Consider the following 13,596-nt stretch of genomic DNA (forward strand, 5'->3'; position numbering starts at 1 on the left):
CAGGTCCAACTAAACATTTTGCCTGCAGGGACCACTAGAGGAGAAAATGAGTATTACAAGCTGGTCATCCATGTATGGCAGAGTAAGGACTACAGATGCTTAGTGTCCCTCTGCTCCAGGTTACAAAGTGGATCCCAAATGGAGGACTACACTCTATGATTTTGAGATGCCCTCATATCATATAGCGATAGGATCTCATTAGCTTTGGAAAATATCTATTCGGTCAGGGTCCCTTGGCAATGAATTGAGCCCATGGTGTCCCCTTACAGGTATGCATGAAGTAAACTTGGTGAAAACTGGCAGTAAAAAGTGTTTCGTTTTGAGGCACTGCCCCCACTGGTGATTATAGGAATTACGCAGTGCACGTAAAATCAGTGGGTTGTCTTTACATTGCAGGGGAAAGCAGGTCCTCCAAACAGAAACTATTTACTAGGTATGGTGTAGCAGGATACAGGGAAATGGGTTCTCTAAATTGGAGAATCTCTCTAAACGGCTCGTTTATTAAGCCCCCCCCCCCCCTTCAAAAAAAAAAATGACCTTCTCTATGGTACTGATATTGTTTATTCTTCACTTTATGGCACCAAAAAGATCTCCCTTAGGGCCCTTGCACACTATGGAAATCATGCGGATAACTTCCCGCGGATTGTCACACGTGCTCCTGCTTGAAGTTCCACCGGTCCCATAGGTTCCACTCTATGGTCAGGAGGATTCCGCAGTACGCCCCAAAGAATAAACCTGATCATTGTTTGGGCGGACAGCGGAATCCGCCCAACCATAGAATGGAGTCTATGGCAAGGGCGGAGATGCGCACATGCGCGAGCGGAAGCCGCGGCGGGTGGTTCGCCCAGATTTCTCAGTGTGCACTATACCGAGTGTAGAAATAGTCTCCTAAATTATATGCTTAATTTGGAGCATACAGAAAGTAGGGAGGCAAAATAGTTATTTCAGGACAAGAGGACCCAGCTACCATCGCCTTAAGGGCGTCATTACCATTTGGATGTTTCCTTCTTACTTGTTATGGTGGTGTTGATGGGAAAGAGGAATGGAGGGCCACACTTACTATCAGGCCCCTTAGGTTGACTCTATGGGATAAGCTCTAATGAAGGCCAGCTTCACGGATATTATAAACTATCATTTTTAAGGGGTTTTCCCAACTCTCAACGTTGGGTTCCAACCACTGATACGCTCCATTCAGGTAAAACACGTTGGAGGAGTGTGGGTCTCTATTGAAGGATGCGCCAAATTGGTGTCTTCTCATTCTGGAACTGATGTAGTCTGACGAATCAATCCACTGGATTGACCCCATTGTGAAACAACTGAACAGAACTTGACAGAAGAAGACGACTCAAGGACTCACCTTTTCTTGAGATTTTTTTTTTTTTTTTTCCAGGGGGGCGGCTCTTAATACTGAATTACATTTACAGCACTCGAGTTAAAGATTGATCCATGCAATACCACACAATGAGTTTTATCACATTGTAATACACAAACCTGCATAAAAAGGTTATTTTATTTGCAAACACAATGTGTGAGTAATGGACCGACAGGAGATGGTAAGAGCCAAGGGGTTAGGGCAAATGCTGAATGCAAAGCAATGTGTAATGGGGTTGTCCAGAGGATACTTAATTTTTTACTGTGCTAAAAACAAAAAATGTGTACTCCCCTTCCCTGATCCCATCTCACAAGCAAGTGCCGTACAACGAATCAGTGGCCATAGAGGTAATCTACCTACTTCCTGGTGTTGAGACCGGATCAGCGGCAGGGGATCAGGGACGGGGAGTAGCATTTTTTTCATTATTATCTCTGCCTCAGATTGTGCCCACTGCACAGTATAAAGTATTTTCAGGACAACTCCTTTATTGATATTCTGGTTACATGATACTCAATGCCCAAAAGAGAAGATCATGATGAACATTTACACCTGAGATCACTGTAGGGAGGAACAAGGTTATTAAAGTGTTTCATGCCTTATTTCTACACACTTCAATTACAACTTGACTTAAAGGAATTCCTCCAGTTTTACTCCGTGTGAACGGAGACTAAGATATCGAAACTTTATTTAGGGCCTTTAAAGGTGTTGGTGTACACTGATCTGCTGATTGAAGGAGCTGAAGCATCTTTATTTACTAGGTACAGTGCCAAACCTTTGCAGCGGCTGTGCCTGGTACTGCAGCTGTGTTCCAGTCCAGAAAGCTGCAGTTCCAAGAACAGCCACTACAAAATATATGGCGCTATAACTAGTACACAAGAAACTGAACAAAGCATCAAATCTAAACCATCAAATCTAAACCATCAAATCTGCTGCGTATACGGTGTGTGGGTTTGTACCCGAACACTTACTGGAATCAGCTGATTGAGGGGGCCTAACAGGTCATACATCGCAACAGCCCTATACACAGCTTTAAAGGGGTTATCCAGCTCTACAAAAAAATAGCCACTTTCTTCCAGAGACAGCACCACCCTTGTTTCCAGCTTGGGCGGGGTATTGCTGCTCAGTTCCATTGAAGTGAATGGAGCTTAATTGCAAACCGCACCTGAACTGGAGACAACATTTGTGTTGTCTCTGAAAGACAGTGGCCGTGTTTTTGTAGCACTAGAGAACCCCTTTAACCAGATGGACTCAGGGCGTGGATAATAAGAAAGATGGCCTGCTATGTTTCAAATTATTCATTTTCAAGATGTCTGCTTGCTGTCAGTGACTGGGTACATACTGGTTACTATTAGAAGGTTGATAACCTGTAATGAACTAATATTTCTCACAGCTCTCACATTTCTCTTTGCTACAACTTATGAGACACTGCCTGTCTACATATCATAGGAGATATATACGCCACTCCCTGGACATATCCATACAGTATATAACATCTCAGTCCACATCTATCATCTTCTGGACACATAGATGTCAGATAGAATATACCCCAGACAAGTACTAGTTATGCTGTCTACCGAACCTGTAGGCCCAACATACTCCAGATATAGAGGTAACACTGTACATCTCCTTCTGCGGCCTATATTACATGTCCAGCACACTAAAGCTGCATATGTCACATGCTCCAGACATTTATTATATCCTGGACATGAAGGCACTATATGTCCTGTGCGGCAGATGTAATAAACTGTGCATGTGTTATCTGACATGATATACCGTGCCTATATACCCAGGACATGTAATAAATGGTACATACATACCTGGAGTATATGACATCTGCTTGTCTAGAACACATGATATATACTGCCTACCTATCCAGCTTATATAATAAACAGTACATCCATGTCTAGTGTATAATATAGATGACACCTAATTGTCCAGAACTTAAAGTGACTGTACCACCAGGCCCAGGCTGAAGAACTGTAGGCAACCGACCCACCCCCAGTGGGAAGAAACCCCAGCCCCGGCTAGGGTTTCCTCCCACTAAGGGTGGTTCGGCCGCCTCCAGTGCTTCAGCCTGGGCCTGGCGGTACAGTCACTTTAAAGGGGTTATCCAGCGCTACAAAAACATGGCCACTTTCTTTCAGAGACAACTTGTCTCCAGTTCAGGTGCGGTTTGCATATATATATATATATATATATATATATATATATATATATATACACACACATACATATATATATATACACACATACATACACACACACATGTTCTGGACAGGCATATGTCATATAGCACATGAGCTAAGTATGTATGTACCAGATATTATGTTGGTGCCATTTATCATGTGTTTTGGAATAGTAGGTCATATATAACATACGGCAGAAGGGTATATACCATTTATCACATACAGGCCTCATATCTCATATATTCCGCACATGCAGATGTCATATATATCACATGTACCATTCATTCCACGTCAACACCATAAATCACATGCCCCATATATACAGGTGCTATATATCACATACCCCTGCTATACAGATGCTATACATCATACATATCACATACCCCAGCTATACAGGTGGTATATATCATACATATCCCACACTCCATATATACAGGTGCTAGACATCGTACATATCACATGGAGCATATATACAGGCGTTATACATCATACATATCACACGCCCCATATATACAGGTGCTATATATCACAAACCCCAGCTATACAGGTGCTATACATCATACATATCACACGCCCCATATATACAGGTGCTATATATCACATACCCCATCTATACAGGTGCTATACAACATACATATCACACGCCCCATATATACAGGTGCTATATATCACATGCCCTATATATACAGGTGCTATACAACATACATATCACACGCCCCATATATACAGGTGCTATAAATCACATGCCCTATATATACAGGTGCTATACAACATACATATCACATACCCCATATATACAGGCGCTATACATCATACATATCACATGCTCCATACATACAGGTGCTATATATCATACATATCACATACCCCATATATACAGGCGTTATACATCATACATATCACATGCCCCATCTATACAGGCGCTATATATCATACATATCACATACCCCATCTATACAGGCGCTATACATCATACATATCACATGCCCCATATATACAGGTGCTATATATCATACATATCACATGCCCTATATATACAGGCGTTATACATCATACATATCACATGCCCCATATATACAGGCGCTATATATCACATACCCCAGCTATACATCATACATATCACACGCCCCATATATACAGGTGCTATATATCACATACCCCAGCTATACATCATACATATCACACGCCCCATATATACAGGTGCTATATATCACATACCCCAGCTATACATCATATATATCACATACCCCAGCTATACATCATACATATCACATACCCCAGCTATACATCATACATATCACATACCCCAGCTATACATCATACATATCACATACCCCAGCTATACATCATACATATCACATACCCCAGCTATACATCATACATATCACATACCCCAGCTATACATCATACATATCACATACCCCAGCTATACATCATATATATCACAAACCCCAGCTATACATCATACATATCACATACCCCAGCTATACATCATATATATCACATACCCCAGCTATACATCATACATATCACATACCCCAGCTATACATCATACATATCACATACCCCAGCTATACATCATATATATCACATACCCCAGCTATACATCATACATATCACATACCCCAGCTATACATCATACATATCACATACCCCAGCTATACATCATACATATCACATACCCCAGCTATACATCATACATATCACACGCCCCATATATACAGGTGCTATATATCACATACCCCAGCTATACATCATACATATCACAAACCCCAGCTATACATCATACATATCACACCCACAATCCGTATCTGCTCTGCATATCACTCCCTGTACATGGCCAGGACATAGCTGTATCCCCTATATACTAGACACATCAGCTACGTATCACGTCTGTATATAGTGGACCCTGCTGAGGATGAAGCCTGGTCACATGACCCCAGTACGCTTCTGTATGTAGCTAGATGGTTACATGAGGTGGATATGAATGGAGGCCGCCTCCCGGTATGGGCGGGGGCGGCGGGGACCGTTCACACGTGTGCGGTTTATCACTCACTTGCAGGGACGGACGTCACAATACACAGGTAACTGCAGAAAGCCGGCCACTCACTCTAATACACAGCACAATAGGGCCAGACATCAACGAAGCCACTGCGCAGGCGCGGCCCCTCCTCTCCAGACCATACTACATTACGCGTCACGTGTGAATACGGGAGAGGGAGCCAATCAGAAGCGCGCGATCAGGTCAGTGATGCGGGTATTGCCGCGCCGAGGCGGCCATCTTTAATAAGGTCAAGGTTTTCGTTCCAAATGGAGCGTTGTTTTAGGTAGCCATCTTTAAAAAGGGCAACGCTGCTTATTTCAATGGTGGCCACTCCGAGCAAATCAGTGCTGACCTTATTACCTTATAGGGAGTATTTTCCCCTATAAATCACTGACAATAGGGCTACACTATAGGGAGGAAAGTGCAACATCAGTCACAATGTATCTCATGTATCAGAACTGTCTCCCATAGCAACCACTCACTTATTACTAGAAATGATATAACATGACATGTAATATGACTTACTATAAGTATTATTATGTGAAAATTTATTTTTAAATTAAACAAAAGTTCCAATGTTCCTTCCCACACGATAATAGATGCAATAGGCTTGTTCTACCAGCGCCCAGGTCTCATATTGGATTATGCTGGTCTTAAAGGGGTGTTCCAGGAAAAATCAACTTTGCGGGGGAGATCGTAGAAGGTCAAAGGGGGTCCAACCTCTGCACCCCGCTTCTGCATACCTCCCAACTTTGGCTGAGAGCAAAGAGGGACATGGACACGCCCTAACCACACCCAACGACACACCCCTAACCCCACCAACACCTTAAGACACGCCCCCTCCTCCTCCTGTATGAGTGTATATACCTATTTCTTCTTTCTTAGTAGGTGATCAGCAGTGTATTCAGGGCTGTATTACCAGCTGCTGCTGCCCTAGGCACTAAACCTGAAGACGCCCCATCTTCACGCACCTATTGGCGATACCAGACCTGACAATATCACCATACCCCCCACCCCCCTGGAAAAGACACCAGATTTACTGGTAAGTCTGAACGGGAGGAGGGAAACTAAAAAAATTAAAACAAAAAAAATAGTTTTTTCTGTCCCCCTGCAAGGTGCTGCCCTATACACCGGACCACGGGTGCCTAATGGTAAATACGGCCTTGAGTGTATTATATACACACTCATACAGGAGAGGGATAATATCTATCTATATAACACTGTGTAGGAGTGTAGTAGCAGTGTATTATATACTTATTATAATACACTGCTGTATACCTTCACAGAATGGGGAGATATATACACACTCATACAGGAGGATAATAAGTATATAATACACTGCTGTATACCTACACAGAATGGGGAGATATATACACACTCATACAGGAGGATAATAAGTATATAATACACTGCTGTATACCTACACAGAATGGGGAGATATATACACACTCATACAGGAGGATAATAAGTATATAATACACTGCTGTATACCTACACAGAATGGGGAGATATATACACACTCATACAGGAGGATAATAAGTATATAATACACTGCTGTATACCTACACAGAATGGGGAGATATATACACACTCATACAGGAGGATAATATGTATATAATACACTAATACACGTTGCCCGGCGGTGATCCCCTTGGTGTGGGCGGGCGGCCCAGCAGGTGCCGCTCTGACATGCAGGAGAAGCAGCTTTCCGCTCCAGGCCCCGCTCAGGCTGGAAGCCGCCGGTAACTGCACGCCTGGGCTCTGCGCGCCACTGCTTCAGCCTCCTGCATTGATTGGTGGAGCCAGGGCTATGATGGTCACATGATTTTAAACTAGCAGCAACTCCCCAGCAACCTATTGAGGGACACTATAGATAAACCGGGACATTCGGGACTGTCCAGCGGAATCCGGGACAGTAGGGATCTATGGGCTTCTGTATTATGAAGAAAGCCATGGGTATGGCACGTAACCCCTATGGAGCCAAAGGAAAGAGCCAAAGAGCCGAGTACAGTGCTCTTCCACCGTACTCGCCTCTTCCCGTCACTTCATAGGAATCAATAGAGCTGTGAGTCATATGCATAACACAGAAGCCGGGGCCCGATACAAAGATCAGCCGGGTTACAGAGATCGGACCCCGCGATCTCCTACTTTTCTTTTATCCTGTGGCTAGGGGAAAAGTTGATTTTCCTGGAATACCCCTTTAAGAACCATTGTAGGATCTGGCACACAGTTGCCATTAAAAGATTAGTCATCTGCGATGCCTGGGCCCCTAGGGGCCATTCCGCTGAGAGGTGTTGTTGCGGGCAGGAACCGGGGCAGCTGTAAGGTATAGGGTTGTCACAGTTTAGGCATGAGGGGTCACAGCTGGAAACCGGGCTCCTGACCATGCGGGGATACTGGGCATGCGATTCTTCGTTGTCCTTAGTCAGGGCACCAATTATCACACCAATGCCAAGGTTCAGAAACAACGGTAGTTGTATATTCATTGTAACGGTGGTAACTAGTAGCAACAGTCTCTCCGGATGCAACCGGGAATAAGGCAGACTTGGATAAGGCAGAGTAATGGGTGATGCTGCAATAGGCTGTGAGAGTAGCGTGCTGAATGATGGGAGTAGTAGTGATACGGAAGTTGAGATGCTGGGTGGAATGAGACTTGGATGAATACTTGCAGTAGATGAAATGAAATGATGAGGAAGATAACGGAAAGCGACACCCAGATTAGGATCTTGAAACTTGAAACCGAAACACAGCCAGTGGATGGTAGCAGCAGAGCACACTGACCTCTCTCCTGGCAGTGGAGAGAGACCACACACACACCCTTCTTCCCTGAAGGTGGGAAGAAGACAGACTGAGGTAGGAGAGGAAGTCACATGGTAACCCCAGCCAAAATTCAATGACTATTGGGGTTATTATGGCAACAGGCAGTGTCGGCCCACCAGGGAAATTGATTCTAGGGGCCCACCCTACACACATAGGCTGGGTTCACACTATGTATATTTGAGGCTGTATTTGGTCCTCATAGCAACCAAAACCAGGAGTGGATTGAAAACCCAGAAAGGATCTGTTCACACAATGTTGAAATTGAGTGGATTGCCGCCATATAACAGTAAATAACGGCCATTATTTCAATATAACAGCCGTTGTTTTAAAATAACAGCACATATTTGCCATTAAATGGCGGCCATCCACTCAATTACAACATTATGTGAACAGAGCCTTTCTGTGTTTTCAATCCACTCCTGGTTTTGGTTGCTATACAGCCTCAAATATACCGCCTCAAATATACGTAGTGTGAACCCAGCCATATACTGTACATAACCGATACCAAACCTTTCATGTTAGTACAGTGTGCTAATTCTTTTTACATAAATCTGATAGTACATTTGGATTAAGAAATAATCTGACATTGTACACATGCACATATACTGAGATACACACAGATACACACACCTTACATACATACATCTAATCATACACAGATACACACAGACATACACACACACCTTACATAAATACATCTAATCATACACAGATACACACAGATACACACAGATACACACACACACCTTCCATACATACATCTAATCATACACAGACACACACACACACCTTACATGCATACATCTAATCATACACAGACACACAGACACACACACACACACACACACCTTCCATACATACATCTAATCACACACACAGACACACACTTTAAGGGCACTACTCGGCTCTTAAGGCCCTATTGCACAGAACGATTATCGGCCGTATTTGACCAATATCGGCTGTTATGGCCGACAATCGTCTTGTGTAATAGAAGACAACGATCAGCCGACATGAACCATGTCACCTGATGGTTGCAGTCGTTTGTCTTTCAACATGTTGACAAATGACAAATATAGCAGCGATCTGCAGCCGTCGCCCCGTGGAATAGGAGCAGCAGCAGACCGATGCTATTTACACTGAAGGTTTCTGGTTTATTATAAATGTCTGCAGAGTGCAGGTATAGACCCTACATAGAAGTATATAGATAGTATATACACTCTCTCTCATCTATGTGTTACTACATACAGTCTATACGCTTATCTGTACAGTCTACATGCACACTGCATACATCTATAATAACATCTATAGGAAACGTCTAGAGAGCTGCCGGCCATTAGAGTCTCTCTATAAACATCCATAGAACTACATTATATAATATATACAATGGGGGAGATTTATCAAACATGGTGTATAGTGAAACTGGCTCAGTCGCCCCTAGCAACCAATCAGATTCCACCTTTCATCCCTCACAGACTCTTTGGAAAATGAAAAGTGGAATCTGATTGGTTGCTAGGGGCAACTGAGCCAGTTTCACTTTACGCCAGCTCCCCCTATATACATAATAGGTGCACACACACACACACACACACACAGATAGCCACACTACACACACATATAGCCACACTACACACACATATAGCCACACTACACACACACACACACAGATAGCCCCACTACACACACATATAGCCACACTACACACACACACACACACACAGATAGCCACACTACACACACATAGCCACACTACACACACACACACAGATAGCCACACTACACACACACACACTACACACACATAGCCCCACTACACACACACACACACACACACACACACACATAGCCACACTACACACATAGCCACACTACACACACACACACACACACAGATAGCCCCACTACACACACATATAGCCACACTACACACACATATAGCCACACTACACACACACACAGATAGCCACACTACACACACACACACACACACACATATAGCCACACTACACACACACACACACACACACACAGATAGCCACACTACACACACATATAGCCACACTACACACACATATAGCCACACTACACACACACACAGATAGCCACACTAGACGCACACATAGCCACACTACACACACATACACACAGATAGCCACACTACACACACACACATAGCCACACTACACACACACATAGCCACACTACACACACATATAGCCACACTACACACACACACACACACACACAGATAGCCACATTACACACATATAGCCACACTACACACACATATAGCCACACTACACACACACATATAGCCACACTACACAGACACACACACACACACAGATGACAAGGATACACAAATATACAGACACTCACACACACTGACCTACTTATGCACTTACTGACACACTGACTGCTTTATGCATAAAGCTCCAGGGCCTCCATTAGTCTTCATCTCCACCATCTTCTTCTGTGCAGCCTGCAGCCTCTCCCTCTTCTCCTCGCACCGACAGCACAAAGCAGCAGGAGGGGGGAGACATGACTGCAGCGGGAGGGGAGATGGAGGGGGGAGACATGACTGCAGGGGGATGGAGGGGGGAGACATGACTGCAGGGGGAGGGGGGATGGAGGGGGCTGCTGTGGCTTCTCTGTGCAGCTTTCAGCATGTCCCTGCTGCCACACCAGGGTTTGTTTACTGCAGGGAGGAGGGAACCTCTAGTGACAGGCAGGAAGAGAGCCAATCAGGAGCTGATTAGGACGGACTGTACCACTTACTGTGCAGGGGGAGAGGGGGCCCATGGCTTTACAGTGGTGGAGTAAAAGAAGGGGCCCTGCTGCCGTTCTTTAATCACTAGAGCACCATGGAAGGCAGCTGAGGGCCCCCCTGATCTCCTGATCATAAGGAGAGGCTGAACAGAAGGCCCACCTTCAGCACAGGGCCCTTCAAAGGGGGGCGGGCCCACCGGGGGATCCCCCGGCCCCCCGGTGGTCCAGTCCGACCCTGGCAACAGGGCACAGTCACGTGATACACCAGCCTTTGCATCATCGCCATTTGGGCATATACAAGAGAATATACATGAGACATGAGCATAACAGCAAACCTGAATACTGCAGGGGTTACACAATACACAGTTGCAGTGGACCATAGCTTTCCAGAACAGGAATGGTTATAATAAAAGTGTAAAGATAGAATAGCAGACAAAATGGCCTGTTCTGGGACACTGCACATCCATGACCTTAAAGTGATTCTGACGGATGCAATTCAGGTTCCCTCCCCTCTGTGACGCGGCTCCATTACAATCAATGGAAGTGCATTGCAGAGGGGAGGAGTTTCGTCACATTGGGGGTGGGCCGGCCCGCCTCCAGTGCTTCAGGCCAGGTCGGTGCTCGGGAATAAACTGACGCTATGCGCGGAACCCAGGCCATGGTTCACAAAAAGGACTGCGGCACCGGCGCAGGTCTATTCATTTAAAAAACTGATGGTACATTCGCTTTAAAGTATCTATTATTCAGTCTAGACAATGCTCTGTGAGCCCCAGACATCAACAGCAGTTGCATACATGTCTCTGACAGTTTGCTACAATTTATCAAGGCTGTAGAGCTTACAGAGGATTGTCTAAACTGAAAACAATTGTATCACTTCTCAGCTGAGAGCAGGACTAGCTATGTACAATGTATCAGTCTGGAGTCCGGGCTGTAGAGCTCATAGAGCATTGTCTACACTGGATACAGCTGAGAGCAGGACTAGCTATGTACAATGTATCAGTCTGGAGTCAAGGCTGTAGAGCTCATAGAGCATTGTCTACACTGGATACAGCTGAGAGCAGCACTAGCTATGTACAATGTATCAGTCTGGGGTCCAGGCTGTAGAGCTCATAGAGCATTGTCTACACTGGATACAGCTGGGAGCAGGACTAGCTATGTACAATGTATCAGTCTGGAGTCAAGGCTGTAGAGCTCACAGAGCATTGTCTACACTGGATACAGCTTAGAGCAGGACTAGCTATGTACAATGTATCAGGCTGTAGAGCTCACAGAGCATTGTCTACACTGGATACAGCTGAGAGCAGGACTAGCTATGCACAATGTATCAGTCTGGAGCTCACAGAGCATTGTCTACACTGGATACAGCTGAGAGCAGGACTAGCTATGTACAATGTATCAGTCTGGAGTCAAGGCTGTAGAGCTCACAGAGCATTGTCTACACTGGATACAGCTGAGAGCAGGACTAGCTATGTACAATGTATCAGGCTGTAGAGCTCACAGAGCATTGTCTACACTGGATACAGCTGAGAGCAGGACTAGCTATGTACAATGTATCAGTCTGGAGCTCACAGAGCATTGTCTACACTGGATACAGCTGAGAGCAGGACTAGCTATGTACAATGTATCAGACTCTGGAGCTCACAGAGCATTGTCTACACTGGATACAGCTGAGAGCAGGACTAGCTATATACAATGTATCAGTCTGGCGTCCAGGCTGTAGAGCTCACAGAGCATTGTCTACACTGGTTACAGCTGAGAGCAGGACTAGCTATGTACAATGTATCAGTCTGAAATCCAGGCTCTAGAGCTCACAGAGCATTGTCTAGACTTGATATAATTGTATAGACTACTTACATACCAGTTTAATGAATGTATACAATCATGTTCTCATTAACTGACAGCCAACACGTATCTTCAAAAAGTTAGGAAATAAATTTAAATAAAAGAACTTGTAAAACCTGTGAAATCTAGTGCTTATACAGTGGTAAAGTTAACGTAAAACCTGTATAAGTAGATGGCAGGAGCCGTGGCACAGCCCTGACTATATTCTCTCATATTACAGGCCATAACATTGAGGATTGGCGCGGCGGTATACCTCTGTTCCAGCCTTCTACCAGTAGCTTCACCCACCTCGTCCAACGAAAAAATGCAGATATCTCCCATTTTTGCAGACATCTCTGCTTGACATGTCAACCCAGCCAAATGACTCTCAATAGAAAACCATCTATAAAGCTTTTACACTACAAAAAAGTCTGAACAAAAAAGCGGTGATGTTCTGGACCCAGCGACACTGGCAGCGGCTCGCAGCGCAAATGATAACGAGATAAAAATCCACAGGTAAACCTGGTGTCCCACCGACTTCAATGTGCTCAGCTATAAAAGAGGCCATCTTTCTCCATTCTTCTATT

General features: G+C 44.6%; 1 protein-coding gene across 5 annotated transcripts in view; it reads right to left on the reverse strand.

Moving 5' to 3' along the window:
- PHF14 (PHD finger protein 14) overlaps positions 1 to 10,963 on the reverse strand; it is a 164,576-nt gene extending 153,613 nt beyond the window's left edge. For 3 of the 5 annotated variants that reach the window (XM_069959355.1, XM_069959353.1, XM_069959356.1), the window contains exon 1: positions 5,615 to 5,699. In XM_069959355.1, coding sequence (XP_069815456.1) covers position 5,615 — 1 coding nt within the window. In that variant the 5' untranslated portion in view covers positions 5,616 to 5,699. Of the gene's footprint in view, positions 1 to 5,614; positions 5,701 to 10,824 lie in introns of those variants that run through there. The other 2 variants (XM_069959354.1, XM_069959357.1) reach the window with 2 other exon arrangements.
- Positions 10,964 to 13,596: the final 2,633 nt, after the last annotated feature.

The sequence above is a fragment of the Dendropsophus ebraccatus genome, chromosome 2 (genome assembly GCF_027789765.1).
Source record: "Dendropsophus ebraccatus isolate aDenEbr1 chromosome 2, aDenEbr1.pat, whole genome shotgun sequence".
Classification (NCBI taxonomy): Eukaryota; Metazoa; Chordata; class Amphibia; order Anura; family Hylidae; genus Dendropsophus; species Dendropsophus ebraccatus.